General features: G+C 36.5%; 1 protein-coding gene and 1 long non-coding RNA gene across 3 annotated transcripts in view; one reads left to right on the forward strand and one right to left on the reverse strand.

The window, feature by feature from the left end:
- Window positions 1-4,000: 4,000 nt before the first annotated feature.
- Window positions 4,001-8,938, reverse strand: LOC121410931. Of its 2 annotated transcripts, XR_005969400.1 has the most exons (4): window positions 8,749-8,938; window positions 6,793-6,878; window positions 6,111-6,231; window positions 4,001-4,198 (listed from the first exon to the last, which is right to left on the reverse strand). It is a non-coding gene; the product is annotated as an uncharacterized LOC121410931 (long non-coding RNA). The 2 variants fall into 2 exon arrangements; XR_005969401.1 differs by lacking the exon at window positions 6,793-6,878 and having other exon boundaries at window positions 8,749-8,930.
- A 5,837-nt stretch (window positions 8,939-14,775) lies between these two features.
- LOC121410929 (protogenin B-like) overlaps window positions 14,776-18,429 on the forward strand; it is a 100,621-nt gene continuing 96,967 nt past the window's right edge. The window contains exon 1 of the mRNA XM_041603324.1: window positions 14,776-15,216. Coding sequence (XP_041459258.1) covers window positions 15,153-15,216 — 64 coding nt within the window. The 5' untranslated portion in view covers window positions 14,776-15,152. The remainder of the gene's footprint in view (window positions 15,217-18,429) is intronic.

Genomic DNA, 18,429 nt, shown 5'->3' on the forward strand with positions numbered 1-18,429 from the left:
ACGTCAGCCCTTTGAAATTTCAGAGTTTCATTGCTCTGCGCGGGGAGGAATATCTTCCTCTACCAATCTTCTCCTCTGTTTTGCGAGTTATAAATAAGCACTGATGCTAAATTGTTTGTAATCAAATCTGATCTTTCCAAAGAAAGTTTCAATATATCTTTGAGAATACCCTTTCCTCGTGACCCTTTTTATGGCAAGAAAAATGTATATAACACTTTAGCTTCCGCGCTTCGCGCGGGGGGGGGGGGGCACTTCCATTCACGAGTGGATACCATGCGCGACCATGGGGTCTCGAAAAGCACCCTAAACACGTAATTTCCATATTCTGAAAATGCACCCCTTAACAAGTATTGGCGTGTGGAACCCTACCCTTAACAAGTATTGGAAACAAAACGATACTCTTGGCAAATATTCCCTGAAATGAACCCTTAAATAAGTACAGGAATGTTTTATTGTTACGGGTCCTTTGGTTATCGGCTTTACCTTCCCTGATAGCAAAAACTGGGTAAAAAGACGTCATATTGACGTTATTTTACGACGAGTATCACGTCGTTTTGACGTCGTAAAAAGACGTCTTAAAGTCAAGAATTTGCACCAACGCACGTCGTCATATCAACGTCGTAAAATGACGTGATTATGACGTCTTAATAAGTCGAATACGACGTCTTTATGACGTTTTTACGCCATATTCCTGACCAGTATTACACGTCTTTATGACTTGATTATTATGTCATTAATGGTTACTTACAACGTCTTTATGACGTCTTTATAACGTATTCATTACCAGTATTATACGTCAGAATGACGTCGTATATTGACGTGATTATTATGTCATTAATGGTCACTTATGACATCTTTATGACGTGATTATGACGTAATTAATAGTCACTTTATAACATATTTATGACCAGTATTAGACGTCATCTGGACATGATTTTAAGGTCTTTAATAGTCGACTACGATGTCATAATGACGGAATTTTGACTTATTTTGACGTGATAATGATTTACATATGAAATTGTACATGAAAACACAACTCGAACGTACAGTTAACCTAGCTTAGTTCAAAATATTAAAGAAATCAAATCATGGGTTGATCAGTTCCAATATTTTTACGATTGCAAGATTGACTGTAGGTCCAAGACTTGTCAAGAACAGACAAAACACAAACACCCATACACACAGTCACACACATTAAACGATAAATCAAATACACATTTCAATTATGAACTCAGTTACAAATATTTTATTAATAAATTCAAGAAATCGCGTAACAAAACTTTTTTTCCTTTAAGAATACAGTGTGTGGTGTATTCTTGTAAATACAACATACAACAAGTTGGATTTTACTCTTACAGGGTGCGGATTGCTTTCCCAAAAGTTTGACAAGCTAAAAAAGGTAATTTGGCTTTCAGAATTGGCACCCCCCCCCCCCCCCCCATTCCGTGTCTGGTCAAAGAACTATGAAACCAGTTACAATGTCTGTTAACAAATACAGAGATACAATTTGGATAAATTGCCTATTCATCTATTGCCAACTCGTCCACTGTGATCATGGCCTACCTCATTTAGTCAAATGACAATTGGTCCATCAACGAAATATCTAACAACCATTTGGTCCAATAATCTTCTAATCACCAGCTTGTCTATGACCATTTCATCTCATAACCAGTTGGTCTAATACCAATTTTCTTTTCCTTCATTTTGTCCGATTCACACTTATTACACTTAGTCCAATTAGACCAAATGGTATGGCAATTAAACCAATTGGTTATTCAGAAAAAATGGTGGGTGGACGAACTGATGGTAAACCAAATGATAGTGTTAGACTGATAAACCCATGTAGAGTCTGAGATATTAAGGTAAATACAATACTGATGTCCAAGAAATATGGCTTCCAAGTACCTTATTTTAAACAAGAAATGGCTTACCCTGAACAATATGTCTGTGAAAATAATACCAGATTTGCAGCGATACTCAAATGGGAGCTCATATTTATTTGGATGTAAGCAACATGTATTCATTTTAACTAAGTATGGTTTGTGATTGTCGCTTAAAAGTTTCACCTTGGTAACAGCAGTTTTCCATATATACATAATAATGAAAAACACCCAAGTTTAAGGTGAATACTTCACTTGCATACATGAGTGAAATTCCTGACACCAGAGCCTGACCCAGTTAAAATATTTCTCGATATTGTGTAGCATGAGTTGTACTGCGTGAATATAATGCTGATATATAAGAAATAATTGCTTACAAGTATAAAAAATTTAACTAAAATGAGTAAATCAAATACCACATAAAATAAATTTTCTCTTTTAAAGGGGAATATAACCTTTGGAACAAATAGGCTTGTGTAGAAACAGAAAAATCAAAGAATAAGAATAAAGAAAGTTTGAGAAAAATCGGACAAATAATGAGAAAGTTATGAGCATTTGAATATTGCAATCACTAATGCTATGGAGATCCTCCCATTGGCAATGCGACAAGGATGTGTGATGTCACTGATGAACAACTTTCCCTTTGGTGGACTATAAAATACCCTCAAAATGTCTCTTTTTGCTTTTTCTTATGATGATACAAACTCTTTATCCATGATGTATTCTTAAAAAATATGTATTACATGCCCTCATGTAGAAAGAACACATGATCTATGGATAGATGTGATAAAAGAGGCAATTCAAGTGAAATATATCTAGAGTTGTTCACAAGTGACATCACACATCTTTGTCGCATTGCCAATTTGCTATCTCCATAGCATTAGTGATCGCAATACTCAAATGCTCATAACTTTCTCATTATTTGTCCGATTTTTCTCAAACTTTTGTTGATCTGTTTCTTTGATTTTTCTGTTTTCACACAAGCTATCTTGTTCCAATGGTTTCATTCTCCTTTAAGTGAAATCAACTTTTTGTTGGCGTGGACTTCTCCTTTAAAGTATGTAACAATAAGGATCAGTGCGAACGACCCATCATTTTGCAAGTGCATGCAGACCCAAAATAACTCAAAAACGTGAATTTGTGTACAAATCCAATGCAAATAGTGTTTTTAGTCAAAATTCATAAATTGTATCATTTTTCCATTTACTGCTTAAAATCAATTAAATTTATCTTTTTTATGGTCAAAATGAAGTCCCTGACAATTTCCATTGAAAAAACAATAAAAAACAAAAAGTCGAAAAACAGAGAAATACATAAGAAATTTAGAAAACAATAGAATGCTTAAGAAAATAAATGTGATGTTGAAATTTAAAAAAAAATAAATTTGATCAGATGCCTATCTAGATTATGTGAAACAAAAAGTAGCATTTTAGGGGCATTATTTTATTAATTAGAGCAAACTTATGATTTTACGCATATATTGGCAAATTAATGAGCAATGAGATTTTTCACAGAATTATATATATTGAAATTTTGTAGATAATGCCATGGGTAACGCGCGTGCCAATTTCCGTCGCGATCGCGCGATGGACGACCGAGATCATAAGGGGGGGGGGCTGAATCAGGCCCCCCCCAGTCTTTTTAGGTGTTGAAATAGCCCAGTCTATTTAGGGTTAATAATCAATTAGCACAAAGGAAAGGTTCACTAGTCGTTCTTAAAATCAATCTTAACTTATTAACAGATTTATGAATCAGCCCACTGCACTCTAATGATGAGCAGACCAAGTTGCTCCTGAAAAATGTATTGTACTACATAATTACTTATTCCTATGTAAAGCATCTCTTAAATTATTATCCCCCTAAGTATAAGATTACCGGTAGACCAATTACTCTCTGCCAAAGACAATGGATCTGTTCTATGTTTCATATGATAAAATACAAAAGAACGTCTTTGATCCTCATTTGACCTGTGTTTTGCATATTAATGTTTTTTTAAACTCAAAATTTCACAACCTTCTTATCTTAGTCAGATTTTGATGAAATTATCAGTGCTTCTTTGGTTTTTCTCTATTTTAATATTCAAATTACGTTTTGCTGGAGTCTACCTTTTCTTTGATAGGCTCCATTGTAATTTGGCAATGTAATTGGTCTAATGTTATATATTGGGGATAGCACAGATACCGTTTATAATATGTGCAAGCTTTATGCACTCTCATTGGCGTATGAAGGATACCTGCAGGGTTGCTAGAAACCATATTCTATGTTTGATTGATCATCCATCTCTGAACTCATCAAGGAAGTACTTTATCTTGTGACACCTGTAAAAAAATAAAAGGGGGGTATTGAGAAACTTATAACAAACATAGCCAAACTATTTCATCTGCATGCAAAACTTAATGGTTTCAATTATCAATTCTTTTTATCGCATATTGCCAAAAGTCAGTGATCTACATTATCACTATCGATATCAATATCCATTGATATGAATATCAACATCAGGTGAGGGAGGACATTTGCTTATTCAGTTTATTTTATTCCAATTGCTCAGCTGAAAACTTTTATATTCTGTTATATGAAATATGTAAAAATGAAAGGGTGCTAATTGCATTCACCTTTGTTTACCAGTCTAAACATTTAGAAGTAGAAAAAAAATAAATGAGGGCATAAATGGGGCACTTAATAAGAGGTGAAAGAGGGGACACTGCAGAAGAGATATTTCACTATAAAAAAAGGAGCGCAAGAGTGCAATAAAGACAATTTGAATCAATATTCAATTAAAGGAAAAACTCATTACTCATAGAAGGGAACAGGGGTAGTATTTTGAGATCCATTTCATCTCTGAAAAAAGAATCCCTTAAAATCCCTTTGAATTGATATTCTTCTAAGAACAATTTCATCTTCATTTTATTATCTCTCTAAGACACAAATGGGTGTGTCTTAGAGAGATAATTTCATCTTCATTTTATTATCTCTCTAAGACACACCCATTTGTGAAGCAACATCCAATGAGAAAGGCTGTGAATAAAATGCAGCAGTCTCATCTCATTCATCCAATGAAAATCTTTTACGCCAGATGTGGATTTAATCTTTTAATTAGTTACATATGTAAAATTGCATAATTGATGTGTAATGTCGTTTTGATAGTGTCCCTAATCCCCGAAAGAGTGTAACATGGTCCAATAAAATCATTGTCATTGTCTTTGCAAAAGCAAACAATACTCTTATTCTTATCATTGTTTAGATGTCTATTTCGCATCATAAAAATTGTCTAAGTTGCAAAAACAAACAATACTCTTATCATTGTTAAGATGTCACTTTTGCATCATTTTATGCATAATTTCAGAGAAAAATTTATTAAACTACAGTCTTTTGAAATTTTTCATTAACCCTAATTCTGCCAGGGGAGGGAGAGGGCCATAATGCCCCCCCCCCCTCGACAATTTTTGCGATATCTGCTGCGCAAATTTTTTTGACCTCGCCGCTTACTGACTTTTTACTTTTAAGTCTCGCATAAATTATGAGACCAAATTTGTGACACCCGGGTGCGCGGTTACGACATTACACGTCAAAATGTAAGTGTATTTTTCATGTACAAATCCAATGCAAATAGTGTACCGGGTATTTAGCAAAAATTCAGAAACGTATCATTATTTCTACTTTTACTAATTAAACATTATTAATTTTGCCTTGTTTAAAAAAAATACATAAGAAATTAAAAAAGCAATAAAATACATAAGAAATCGGTCTTGGCACCAGGATTTTTTCATTCACAATTGTTAGGAATGCTATAAAGAATATTTCACCAAAAATAGCATTCTGTGAGCTTTATTTAGTGAATCAGAGCAAAAAGTATGATTTCATGAATAAAATACATAAGTTTCATGAATAAATTAGAAAATTAATTCCTACAAAATAAAAATAAAAGAATTCAGTGAAATTTACCAATGCAACTGCGTTGGAAATGTCACTCTCTACCATCATGCAAATTTTCATTGTGATAGCGCAATCCGTGGCTGAGATCTTAAGGGGGGCCTTAATGCCCCCAAGAATCAAAATACCCCAGGAGATTTAGGGTTAATCTACAGGAATAATGTTGGAGTATCAGTCACTGTCAATGATTACATAACTTTCCTTCATTCTCATTTTAACTTTGGAACAAATAAACTGAATCAAACATGGAGCTCATGTTCATGTAAAAAAATCCCTTCCAAAAGTGATAATTGTACTCACCACTACACAAAACAGCATATTTGCATGACTTTTGTTCCATCAGTCCATGTTGATGAAATCAGGATTGACACTGAATTAAATGTGGAGCATAGAGTTGTTCCAACTGTCCCAGATGATGTCACTGAAATTGAAATGATTATTTATTTAGTCTATCGAGGTATACATGTCCTAAAGCTTCAGGTACTCACCACTCATTGCACATGCAATTTCAATGGCAAATGCACAATCTTCGTGACTGTAGTGTGACAAACGACTCCTTTAGTATTAATATTAGTATTAATATTTTGTACATAAAATTGCAAATTGCAAATTGTAGAGAAAACAAAAAATGCAGTTTTTTAGGTGTATGCACCTTCATTTATTTTTTTCCAACAATAGAAAATGCTTTAAAAACTGAGAACTGAGGAACAAGGAAAAAACAATTGCATGATAAATCGAGTGTGTAGTAGCTATAAGGACACCTTCAAAATCGGGCGGCAAAATTCAAAGGTGTTTGGAAAAGATGGAAGCGATATTTTGGTTTGAGATATTTTCTAATCATAGTAAATTAATATATGATTTGCCACTTTTGGTTAGTGTCCATCACTACCAATTTTCAGACAGGGATTATTTTTTAGAAAAAACACATCTCTTCTGAATAGGGTCTATGTACAATTACATTTATAAGCAAGGCCAAGCCTACCTCAAGTGATGTTCGAGCAGGCTTTTCTCCTCTTCATTACCGCTCCACTTCCCCGAACTTCAAGTCGGTGAACTCGTTCAGATACTCTGAGTGGCAAAGGTGGGGAAAATGCATATTTATTGTAAAAAATATCCCCCAAAAGACATCAACAATAAATAAAAGCTAGATTTCTTGCTCTAATCCTCCGGTTACCTCAATAATACAAAATGCTATGCCTTGGAATGGAGTGTAAAAAGGGGGTCCCCACTGCGGCACATACCCACCACACATTATGTACTAAGTACCTTGGCTCTAAGACCAAGTCTAAGTCAAGAGTAAGAAATTAAACTTGGCGCTAATGCAGTTTCGCACCGGCCGGTTACCAGCATACCTCATCACCAATATTTGTTCCCAAATGTCATGACAAGTCTCTCAGTCACATTTCGATGTCAATATATCCACCACTTTTCAAAATATCTTGATCGGGAATTGCTGTATTTCGGCTTCGATCTCAACGTCGTTGATCGACACGGCTTAGACATCACTTCGCAGATCGCTTGGATTCACCGTGCACCGTAATGTTGATATGAACTGAAGTTAGCAACAAAATCATGCGAGAATGTGGCGAACAAACTGCCAGCATGCCGCATGCAAATCTATGTTCGCATGATTTGGTTGCTAACTTCCGTTCATATCAACATTACGGCGCACGGTGAATCCAAGCGACACGGCGTAGACATCGCTTCGCAGATCGGTTGGATTCACTGTGCACCGTAATGTTGATATGAACTGAAGTTAGCAACCAAATCATGCGAGAATGTGGCGAACAAACTGCCAGCATGCCGCATGCGAATCTATGCTCGCATGATTTGGTTGCTAACTTCCGTTCATATCAACATTACGGTGCACAGTGAATCCAAGCGATCCGCGAAGCGACACGGCGTAGACATCGCTTCGCAGATCACTTGGATTCACCGTGCAATGTAATGTTGATATGAACTGAAGTTAGCAACCAAATCATGCGAGCATAGATTCGCATGCGGCATGCTGGCAGTTTGTTCGCCACATTCTCGCATGATTTGGTTGCTAACTTCAGTTCATATTAACATTACGGTGCACGGTGAATCCAAGCGATCCGCGAAGCGATGTCGATCAACAACGTTGAGATCGAAGATGAAATACAGCCATTCCCGATCACAATATTTTGAAAATTGGTTGATGTATTGACATCGAAATGTGACTGAGAGACTTGTCATGACATTTGGTAACAAGTATTGGTGATTAGGTGTGCTGGTAATCGGCCGGTGCGAAACTGCATTAGCGCCTTAAACTTTAATGCATTGTTGGTTGGGGGGGGGGGGTAATTTTTACAATAGGGCCTATTCATTTTATTTTTTCCCACCTTTGAAACTCGGAGTATCCGAATTACAAGTTCACCGAGTTGAGGTTCGGGTAGGTGGAGCGCAGTGTAGCGGTGGTTAAGTGGAGCCTGCACGGACATCACTTGAATTGAAGGTACATGTAATGTAGGCCAAGCCAAAGCCTTAGGCCTATGAAAAAGGCAAGGAAAGGGCACTGTGCAGAGCACCACCACCATGCCATATGGCTGCCGGCTGCATCCACACCCATGACACCATACAAATTAGAGAATAGGGTCTAAAATTATTCTTTGAGATCAAATTTAAGAAGTCATAAGAATGTATTTCAACGTTTGATGATTGGTTTTAAAGATGAAAGCAAAGAAAAAGTTTTTACATATTCAAAGTCAAAACAGCAAGAGCCACGGCTCGAGAGCCGTTGTCATCGCCACAGCTCTAGGGTTCGACTTCACGTACCGTGTACCGTGCGGTACTTACGCCGGCACGCACGATACCGCAGGTTGAAATAACTTCATCAGTGATAGGTTATTCTGATTTCTACTGATACTCCAGCTAATTTAGACATATATAGAATATTAGTATACATGTAAATGCTTACCCTGAAGTGTCTTGACATGTCAAAAAAGGGCAGGCAGTCAATTGAGAACAAGTTATTACGGACGTCGATTGCACGATCCAGCACTTTGACTCGACTTCGTTCATTAACGGTTGCATTTTCAAATACACGAATCACGTGCGCGCTCTGCTGACGATCGGACTTGGCATTTAGTCTTCATTCGAAACATGTTTTGGTTGAAGTGTCAAATGAAATATCAATTTTCGACGACGACCTACCCGGCCGGGCGACCTACAGTAGAACCTTTAAACATTTAGGCTAAAGAAAACACCGGGAGAAAAATAAAGGGAACATTTTGAAAACGTATTTGTAGTATGCATTGGCGGCGGAAGCCAACAAAATTTAGGGGGGGGGGGTCCATCTGAAATTTTGGGATGCATGGTCCATCTGAAATTTAGGGATGGACGCAGGCAAAAAAATTGACATTTGAATTTAGGGGAGTGGATTACCAAAAATATTTGACAAGCAAAAAAAAGGGGGGTTATCAACCTAAATTTTAGGGAGGGGGGGATCGACACAAACATTTCAGGGAGGCGTGGGGGCCCACGTGAATTAAGGGGGATGCATGCAGGAAACAAAGTAGACAAGCAAAAAAAAGGTTATTATATCAACAAACAATTTAGAAGGGGGGAACGTCCCCCCCCGCGCTTTCGCTGCCTATGGTTGTATATATATATAAATGTTTTCATAATGAGGTCATATAAAATTGTAAATGCACTCGTCGTGAAGGTGTTGTGGCTCAGTGGATAAGTCTGCGGACTGTGAACCACAAGGACCGGGGTTCAAATCCCACCGCAGCACGTCCTTTGGCAAGGCGTTTATCTACAATTGCCACTCTCGACCCAGGTGTAGTAAATGGGTACCCGGTAGGAAGAAATTCCTTGGAATGCTCGATGCGCCCGATCAGGGTAGCCGTGCTAAAGCCGGGGTAATGGTATGCAGCGCTTAGAAACATTTGTATTAAGCGCTATATAAATGTTGCATATTATTATTATAATCACGTTGTATATTTTGGTCATGCAAAATAGTAAATTTACTCGTGACTGGTTGATTAATTACGTCATAATCACATCATTATCTGGTCATATAAAATTGTAATATATTCGTCTTTGATTTGTCAATATATGACGTCATATTTAGGTCATATTCTGGTCATGCAAAACTGTAAATTTTACTTGTCATTGAATGGTCAATTAATGACGTCATAATCACGTCAAAATCTGGTCATGTAAAATTGTGGATAGACTCGTCGTTGATTTGTCAATAAATGACGTCATAATCACATCATATTCTGGTCATGCAAAATTTTAAATTTACTCGTCATTGACTGGTGAATTAATGACGTCATAATCACGTCATAATCTGGTCAAATAAAAATGCAAGATAAACTCGGCGTTAAAAATGGTCGCAATTACGTCATAAAGACGTCATATTTATTGTCTACGACCAGTATGCCGAGAATACGACGTAATTATCACGTGATTATGACCATGTCTGCTATCAGGGTTAGTACGCGACCCCACCTTCTACACCTCGCGCAAATAGGACTCTAAACACGTAGTGTTGGGGCAAAAAGGACATCCTTTATAAAACATTTTAATTTTGTTTTATCATCCCCGCAAATTCGACCCTAAACACGTAATTTTACTAGTGAAATAGATACCCTTTTTTTCATTATTTTTGTGTTTTTGACACCCTTTTCACGTTACGTACGTAACGTGCCCTATCGTGAAAAGGACATCCTTTTACGTGTTTTTTTTGTGGTCGCGCATGGTATCCACTCGTCAATGTAAGTGCCCCCCCCCCCCGGGGCGCGGAGTTATTATCATTTTAATTTCCTCCATTGTATACAATTTATATAAATGATTTCTGTAGATCATCCAAAATATTATCCCTTATCTTGTTTGCAGATGATTCGACCTTATTTTTTCTCATCAGAATCCACAAACTTTAGTTGATGTTATTAATTCTGAACTTAAAAATGTTACTGAGTGGATAAGAGCCAATCGATTATCTTTGAACCTTAACAAAACAAAATACATGTTATTTAGTAATTCCATAGACAAGTTACCGATGAACATTATATTTGATAATACCCCATTAGAAATGGTACCTTACACCAAATTTCTTGGAATAACAGTTGACAGTAAACTTTCTTGGAAAAATCATATTGAAAATATATCCAAAATAATTTCACGAAATATTGGTATTATTAATAGGCTAAAATTTTGCATTCCCTCCACATCATTAATCATGCTCTACTCATCCTTAATCTTGCCTTATTTGAACTATGGGATTCTTATTTGGGGTGATACCCATCAATATTTATTAGATAAATTGTTGCTTTTGCAAAAGAAAGCACTTCGTATTATTCATAGTACATGTTTCCGTTCTCATACGGACCCACTTTTTCTAGAAAGTAAACTGTTGAAAGTCAAAGACCTGTATTTACTACAGTTAGGGCACTTCATGTATAGTTATAATAATAATGCACTTCCCCATATTTTTGATGCCATGTTCCCTAAAAATCAATTTTATCATAACTACCCCACGAGACACTCTGACGAACTTCACATCCCACTTTACAGAACTTTACTGGCCAAAAATACATTCCTATTCAACGGTCCTAAATTCTGGAACTCACTCGCTAATAATGTTAAAGACAGTGTCTCCTTGAATTCATTCAAACGTAAACTCAAACGTATCCTGCTTAATTCCTATAATTCTTCTCAACGGAACTAACACTTCATTATCTTGATTATAATCCTTACATTTTTCACTTTTATTTTATCTTTTTTTCATCTATATTGTCCAGTCATATCCTTTGTTATTTCACCAGATCAAGCTGGTTCATAGTCAGCCCTTTCCCATTCTTAATTTTACTCCTTTTTAAAAACTAGTTGTCTTGTACTGTCCTGTCTCTTGTTTTGTCTTGTCTTCTACGTCTTGTCATCCCCTCTCTCTGTTTTTTCCTGTCTTGCGCAACATATCCTTTACAACGAAGACCTCTTTGTGTGAAAAGCTTTGCATTTGTTCAGTTTTTATGTTTCCGTCAATATGATTTCTTTTTCTCTTTTTCTTTCCTGTAATACATGCATGTATGCATATAGTAAGTCGACTATAATTTCTTCTTTTCCAAGGGGGATCCACAATTTTACAAGCTTTGCTTTTTAGTGGATCCCCCTCATTTCCATATCCATTTATGCTCTATATTATACGGTGTTTTTTTTTTTTACGAAGTAAGAATGCCCTTCTGTAAAATTGTATTTGATTTATATTGTTTTATATTACTTTGTATTATGTTTTGAATGGAAATGAAATAAAAGAATTGAATTGAATTGAATTGAATACCTCTTTTGTGCTTTCACAATCACTTTTGAAAACAAGGTTCAAAATCGCAATATAGTCATCCGAATTGGAGGTACTAGAGACAAGAGAAACGGCTCCTTTTCATTTTAATTTATGAAACACTAAAAGCTTCGCGCTTCGCGCGGGAGGGGAAACTCCCCCTCCCTGCACCCACCCCCTAGGGATCGCGCTTCGCGCGCTCTGTAAGTGTTGGCACGCTTTGCGTGCATTTACCGCCCCCTCCAAAATGAAATCCTGGCTACGCGGTTGTTTCAAATCTGGTAAATATTTGTTATATTTCTAGAAGAAAATCGTTCGATTCTAACTTAACTTACTAATAAATTGTTCGCCCGAAGAAAGGTTATTTTGTCATATTTAAAGTTTAGGAGTGTAGCAATCCTTATTGGATAATTAATGAAGAGAAAAATCAAATTCATTATTAGCACACGAACTGTAGAATTATAAATTTTAGCGTGCATGCGCTGTCATCATTCCGCAATAGAAGGTTCAGGGTCCCGTAAATGTTATAGCGATTGATCGTATGCTTGATTTTCACGATTGATTGTACAATTGTATCAGTCAATGGAATCAATCATAGAAAAATGTTCTACGAATAAAGACTAGTTAGACTACGATCATTGCTAAGTTTCGTCTTACGGGCCCCAGGTGATGATGAAGACTAAATTTTTGTTTTGTAGTGATTTTATTATTCATTCAAATAAATTTCATATTGATGTGTGATACTCCAACCAATTAAAACTGGACATAGGCCTATAGGCAGTATATTTAACCCGGAAAAGAATGACTATACCTTAATAAACAATAAATGGTGCGAGCGCAAGGCACGAGCCAAAATGTGTGATATTCCAACCTGAAAACAAGCATTTTTGTATGAATACTACACAATGCGCGAGCCCGAAAAATTGTGATTTTCTCACCTTAAAACTGGAATCTAAGCCCTCTATAACCCGCAAGAACAGAATGAGTACCTTAACAATAATTGATGCGAGCGCGAATCACCATGCAGCCAATATTCCAACTTAAAAACTGGACATTCTATGCCGTTTTTGCGTTTTTGTAATGAGCAGGGCGAATATCTTATTTGATTGATTTTATTTCTGCATTCAAGATAATAGTTTTACAAAACAATGAAACAATAGACATAATAAAGCAATGAAAAATAAATATCAACAAGAAACATTCAAATCAGTGTGTTAATGTTATGGTAGTGGTGACTGAAATACATAAAATGTGTCCTTTTTGTATTAAAAGAAAGTTTATTGGCTTTGAACCAGTTTGATACTTTCAGGATTTACGATATTGTTTAATGAATTAAGGTCTTTATACGAGAATAAAATATATTGGTGTCGTCGGCAAACAATATAAACAATAAATGATGCGAGCGCAAAGTGCAAGCCACAAAATTCTATCCTAAAATAATATGTTTGACTTAAAAAAGCGTATTTATTAAAAAAAAAAACACATTTCAATTTGAAAAAGGGCATTTTAGTTTCCCAAAGGAGATTTAATTTTTGGCGGGGGGGGGGGGGGGGCACTTGCCCTCCGATTATGCTAAACATGCTGCGTTTGAGCATGCAACCATAAGGTCTTTGCATGCAACCATGGTGCAATATCTTAGTTTGCAGGCACATACTCATATTTGACACTTTAACCAATAACAAGTCTAGAGTAAAGACTAGACGCCAAAGGCTCTGTCAGTAGAGCCAGCCACAATAGTACAAAGTGAATCTAGTCTCACGACTTCAGACCCTGCATTATGCACAATGCGAATTGCGAAACTAAATATGCCGCACCACTCAACTATTTGATTTATTAGCCAAGTATTATGGACGACCAAAAGGGCCAATTAAGCTCATCGGGATATAAAACAAACCAAACAATGATGGAAATAAAGATTCAGAAATAAGTAATCATAATTGGCAGAAATAATGATGATAACAATAACAATAATACTAAATAGGTTCATTATTGCGGATTGAAATAATCGCTAGAGGGTATTCATTTGTCTCGCAATCTACTACGGTCAACAAGGAAATTCGTGATCACTCTCGCAAAAAGTGTTCACTGGCTTTCACTCACTTTTTGCGAGAGTGATCACGAATTTCCTTGTTGACCATAGTAGATTGCGAGACAAAATGAATACCCTCTAGCGATTAACAATAACAATAATAATAATAATAATAATAATGATAATAATAATAATAATGATAATAATATGAATAATAATAATAATAACAATAATAATGATAAAAAATAATAATAATGATATTAATAATAATGATAATTATAATCATATCACTGCTGCAGGAGAAATGGGAAAAGGCTGAAGGAAGAGGAAGAAGATGATGAAGAATAAGAAGAAGAAGAAGCAGCTTTGGTACTTTTATTGCTTAAATAAGATACTCACTTAAAATGATGCTTCAAATGCTTCCCTACGCAGATATGTCATCAATAATGATATGAAAACAGTTCCTAACAATATACTATTTTGAAAGAAATATACATCTCAATGGGCATTACTCTTTAGTATTTCATTAAGTTCTTGTATAGCGCCATCACGGCCACACAATTTCCTCTTTTCTCCCCTCGTTTCTGTTGAATGATTCATGTTAAATGTGAAAATGTGCCGTGTTGAAATGGACACTGGTTCATGGACTCCCAAATATGAGCAATAATCATTTTATTCATGCAGCTTTGATGACTTCCCAATTTCCGAAGAAAAACTTTTGTAAATGGTCAGCAACATTTGACCGGAGGGGTGACGTTATGTAGCGGAAGAGCCCATACGTCAAATAGTTCGATGCTCCTCGCGCGCTGAGTTACCATTCGGCAATGTCGAGGTCAAGTGTTCGCCACACCACTGGCCGAAGGTCTTTGTATCCCTCCTCGGCCTCTGAATTTGTAGTTCGTCATAATAACTTCGGACAATCCAATTTGTGCTACAATGAAACCATTGGCGTAGTGGACACCACAAGAGCATGGAAAAATTACGTTTTTAAATCGGGAAAACAGCCTTTATGGCGATGCAACGTTGTCGTCGACAAGCGTGGATAATATTCCTGTGCAGTGTTATTTTAGGAGGTGAGATTTTGCCGTTGTTTTGGTTAGCATTGGCTGCACTGTGCGCATCGCTTGTGTCGTTTGTGGACAGGTTTATTTGGTTTAGTCGCGCTATGCCTATACGGTACACACTGGTACATGCTGCATCCGACCAAGGCCGAGTTTTTGTTAATCACAATGGCGTGCGTGAATGGGCTGCCAGGCCAGGCCCATGGCAAGGACGTCATGAGCCCAAGGCCAAGGTCGGCTGTGTCATGTCATGTGATTTACGGACACTTGACCTCCGTAAGACCTAAATTAGGCAATCCTGTATTTTAGGGGTCTAAATTATTTTAGGTTGCTAACTTCAGGCAACAGCTCCATGACCGTTGTTAACGGTAGTTCAGTACTAGGCCTAGTTATGTGCCGGGTATGGCGGGCCGTTAATGCCATTATTATAGGACTAGGCCTAGTATACAGCTACACGCCAGTCGCCTATGTAGTATGTAAAGTTGTATTTACCAATGGGGTATCATGCGATATATCATGTACCGTATATCGACCAGAACTCGAACACCTGGCTCAACTGCCAGCGGCTGCGTCAGTGCGCCTTTTATTGCCAGCGCAAACGCGTATCGGAGAATGTGAATACGCAACGGGGCTACTGCCGGGTAGGCCACGATCGTACCTTCGCACTCATGTGCGATAAGCATCAAAAAACGATAATTAAACTTGGCAAAACTAGTCATTTTACTTCACAATTGAGTAGCAGTTGATATTATTCGCGATTTTGTAAGGGGTGCCCGTAATCAGTATTTTTACGGAAATTTCACATTTATTAATAAAATTGGAAGAAGTTGAACAAATAATATACAATATTCCGAAAGTGCTTCTTACGTCGACTCGGTGTTCGTCAGGGCATCTCGTAATTACGAATAATTTTCGTTTCAGAAGGGGAAAAAGATGACACCAACATGAAAGTTTTTTCTTGCCAGAACTCGAACACCCCGATTTAATTGCATTTCAACACGTAATTAATTAATGGTAGACTAGTCTTTATCAAGCATTTATTATGATCTCTTTTCTTTTGATATCAATTTGTTTTCTTTTATTTTTTGACCAAATACTTTTTTCTTGTGTGTTAATTTGCCCATTATAATACACATATTTATATTTTATTATTTATTTACTTTTTTTTGGGGGGGAGTGGCAAATACTAAGGACTAGATAGACGGGCTGTACGTGGACTTGGATTTTTGTTTCAATTTAGCACATGCTTTGAGGCATGGGCGGGAATTCCAGGGGGTACGTGTCCCCGCCCTACCCAAAATCCCTCTTACTATTTGTGGTATTTTTATTATGATGGAGAAAATACACCATTCACAATTGATTTTTTTTTCAAAATGACCTTACATTTTGGGGGACCCCCCCTTTTTTTTACTTGTCAATTTTTTTCTGTTAAAATAACCTTACATTTTGGGTGATAACTTTTTTTTTGCCTTTTTTCATATTTTGGGTGATAACCTTTTTTTTTTGGGGGGGGGGGGCTAAAAAGACCTTTACATATTGGGTGTAACTTTTTTTTTGCTTGTCTTTCTTTATGATCTTACATTTTATTTCGGGTGATTTTTTTTTTTTTTTGGGGGGGGGCTAAAAAGACCTTACATTTTGGGTGATCTTTTTTTTGCTTGTCATTTTTTTACATGACCTTTCATTATATTTTGGGTGATAACCTTTTTTTGGGGGGGGGGCTAAAGAGACCTTACATTTTGGGTGATTAACTTTTTTTTTGCTTGTCATTTTTTTACATGACCTTTCATTATATTTTGGGTGATAACCTTTTTTTTTTGGGGGGGGCTAAAAAGACCTTACATATTGGGTGATAACTTTTTTTGCTTGTCTTTCTTCATGATCTTACATTTTATTTCGGGTGATTTATTTTTTTTGGGGGGGGGGTGGTATTATTTTTTTGGGGGGGCTAAAAAGATGCACCTTATATTTTGGGTGATAGTTTTTTTTTCGGGGGGGGGGGGTCAGGTCCCCGGCTACCTTTTGAATTGGCGGCGGAAGCCAAAAAATTAGGAGGGCCTACCTGAACTTTTGTGATGGACACATGTAAAAAAATTTGACAAGCAAAAAAAGGTCATCAACCTAAATTTTAGGGGGGTCGGACAAGAGACATTTTAAGGGGGTTCACCAGAATTTAGGGGGGACGCAGGAAACAAAATTGACAAGCAAAAAAAAAAAAAAGTTATCAACTAAAAATTCCTCCCATCCCCCCGCCTATGACCTTTGGGGGCAGATGGAAGGGTTTCCTTTTATTATAATTTTCAGCTGTTTCCTTTTATTTATTTCTGTATACATCGGGTGATTTTTTTCCTTCATATAAAGATCCTTTTCGTCAGATTACCCCTGGTTTTCATTTTTAATATTTATTTATTGGGCAATTCTCTCTAAATGCCAATGATTTATTGTCAGGTTGATATTAAATTATTTAGATACAATATCTAATTTTGGTCATTATATATCAAAAAAACCACCCCTATATGACCCTTGAGACATTGACTATGATTGACATTATAATGTCATCCACATATTGCTATTATTGTCATCATTATCATTGTGACATTACTTTTGTCATTACTATATGTATTAAAATTATAATCATTATCTCGAAACATTCTTACCTTTTTTCTGTGGTGGTATGGCCAGGACCGAATCCATTTTTTTTTCTTTCTCTACATACTAGGCTGGGTATTTTGCTCACTGTGGGCATGCAGGCTTTGAATAGTATTTATCCAGGTTTGTATGCAATGGCAGCACCAAGATTTTGACTAGGAGGCAAGTGCATTGGGGGGGGGGGAGGGGGGTGGCAAAGACATATTAGGGGCCAAGTTTGGCAAAAGCACATTACAATTAACTAAACACTTTTTTCCAGGTTTATTTATTAGGGGACAACTGGGGAATGCTCCATAATGCAACCCCCCGCCCCTTGCCATGGACAATGCCCTATTTTGATGGAATGAAGATTTAATATTAATTATTTCTCAAAATTACAGGACTAATAACTCAACTAATACATGTAACCCTTTAAGCTCCTTTTCTTAGTTCCCTTTCTTCCTCATTTTATCCCTTTATTCTATCAGGGGTAATTATTATTTTCACAGTCACGACTGTAAAAATAATAATTATGATAATAATAATTGTATACTTTCCTGCACTTTTATAACATGATTTTCTCTCTTTCTCTCCTAT

This window comes from Lytechinus variegatus, chromosome 3, assembly GCF_018143015.1.
Source record: "Lytechinus variegatus isolate NC3 chromosome 3, Lvar_3.0, whole genome shotgun sequence".
Lineage (NCBI taxonomy): Eukaryota > Metazoa > Echinodermata > Echinoidea > Temnopleuroida > Toxopneustidae > Lytechinus > Lytechinus variegatus.